Source organism: Octodon degus, unplaced genomic scaffold, assembly GCF_000260255.1.
Source record: "Octodon degus isolate 3935 unplaced genomic scaffold, OctDeg1.0 scaffold00036, whole genome shotgun sequence".
In the NCBI taxonomy this organism is placed as follows: domain Eukaryota; kingdom Metazoa; phylum Chordata; class Mammalia; order Rodentia; family Octodontidae; genus Octodon; species Octodon degus.
Window position 1 is genome coordinate 11,453,716 of NW_004524612.1, and position 1,514 is coordinate 11,455,229.

A 1,514-nucleotide genomic window follows, 5' to 3' on the forward strand; every position below is an offset into this window, starting at 1 on the left:
TGGTGACTTGAGTTAAGTCAATTACAGGGAAGAGATTTGGAATAATTATTTGAAAAGTAGTTCTTGATTTAGTAAAGAGGACTCGGGCAGCTATTTCATAAAGACATTTCAAGACGTAATGAAATTAGCTCTGATGTTAAGTGAATGCGATTCATGAGCTCACCGCTGCGCCTGCGTGCCCAGCCTGACAACTGCAGACCAGTGCGGACCTCATCTCTGTACGGGAGCCCAGACCCTTGCTCTGCACACTGCACGCTACACAGCCCACGCAGAGAAGCTCTCAGTGGGTTCCTCTCAAAAAGCAGGTGGACAATTGTACAAAATAGTGCCTGCCTCACCCTTGCCTCCCAGCACTGCTTTGAAGATGAAATGAAATGTCACAGGCCTGTGTGGAGACACAGCAAATGTCACTGTCACACGCATTTGTATTCATCTACACCCAGATGCAGCCTGTCCTGTGTTACATGCTAGGAGAATATCGAGTGACAGCAGTGACTGCCCTGATTTTTAAATACCCTGATTCACCTGAGCAAAGCCAGACACTTCTGATCGACTCTAATCTGTTTTAGAATTTTGAAGTAGGAACTGGGGATGAGAAAGGTGCTTTTGTATAAATGGGAAATTGTTTTCTCTGATGTTCTGATAGTTTGGGGGTGGGAATGGGAAAGACGGGGGTCTCTGGGGTTTCAGCATTGAGGAATGTGCTCTAAACTGAAGTCTACCGTAGAGTGGAGAGTCACTGCTGACTCAAGCAACCTCTCCTGGCTTCTCTTTCCGGGCTCCAGGACCTCAGCAGCACGGACCTCATCCGGCCCCGCATCAGCCTCGTGTGCCAGATTGTCCGCGTGGGCCGCATGGAGCTGAAGGAGGGCAGGAAGCACACCTGCGGGCTCCGGAGACCTTTCGGAGTTGCAGGTACAGGAGAAGCCCAGAGCGCGGTGTGCACTGGCGCGAGTACTGCCCACGGTAGAAGGAAGTGTCTCAGAAAATGAAATGCTGCCAGATGCAGTGTCCATGCCTGTAATCCCAGCACTCGGGGAGGCTGAGGCAGGAGAGTGGCAAGTTTGAGTCCAGCTGGAAACTTAACCAGACCCTTTCTCTACATGGGGCTAGGAACATAGCTCAGTGCAGCAGCCCTGGGTTTAATGTAATAGAAAAAGAGAGAGACACATAGGCAGAAAGGAGGGAGGGAAGGAGAGAGGGAGCAAGAGAGAGGATGATCTAACCACTTGAGGGCATATGCCCAAAAGAATTGAAAGCAAAGTATCATGGACAGACTCATACAGTGTTGTTCGTAGTGACATTATTCACCAGAGCCAAAAGGTGACGCAACCTCAGGGCCCGTCAGTGGGTGACTGGATTAAGAAAATGCAGTGTGTTACCAGCGAAGGGCATATTGCTCAGCCTTAGAAGGAAGAAAATTGTCACCCTGACCACCCCGTGGATGAGTCTTGAGAACATTGTGCTAAGCAAAGTAAGTCAGATACACAAGAAAGCAAGTACTGTGTGAGTTC

General features: G+C 49.4%; 1 protein-coding gene across 1 annotated transcript in view; it reads left to right on the forward strand.

Moving 5' to 3' along the window:
• Dock5 (dedicator of cytokinesis 5) overlaps positions 1–1,514 on the forward strand; it is a 198,375-nt gene that overhangs the window by 104,582 nt on the left and 92,279 nt on the right. The window contains exon 10 of the mRNA XM_004630671.2: positions 786–915. Coding sequence (XP_004630728.1) covers positions 786–915 — 130 coding nt within the window. The remainder of the gene's footprint in view (positions 1–785; positions 916–1,514) is intronic.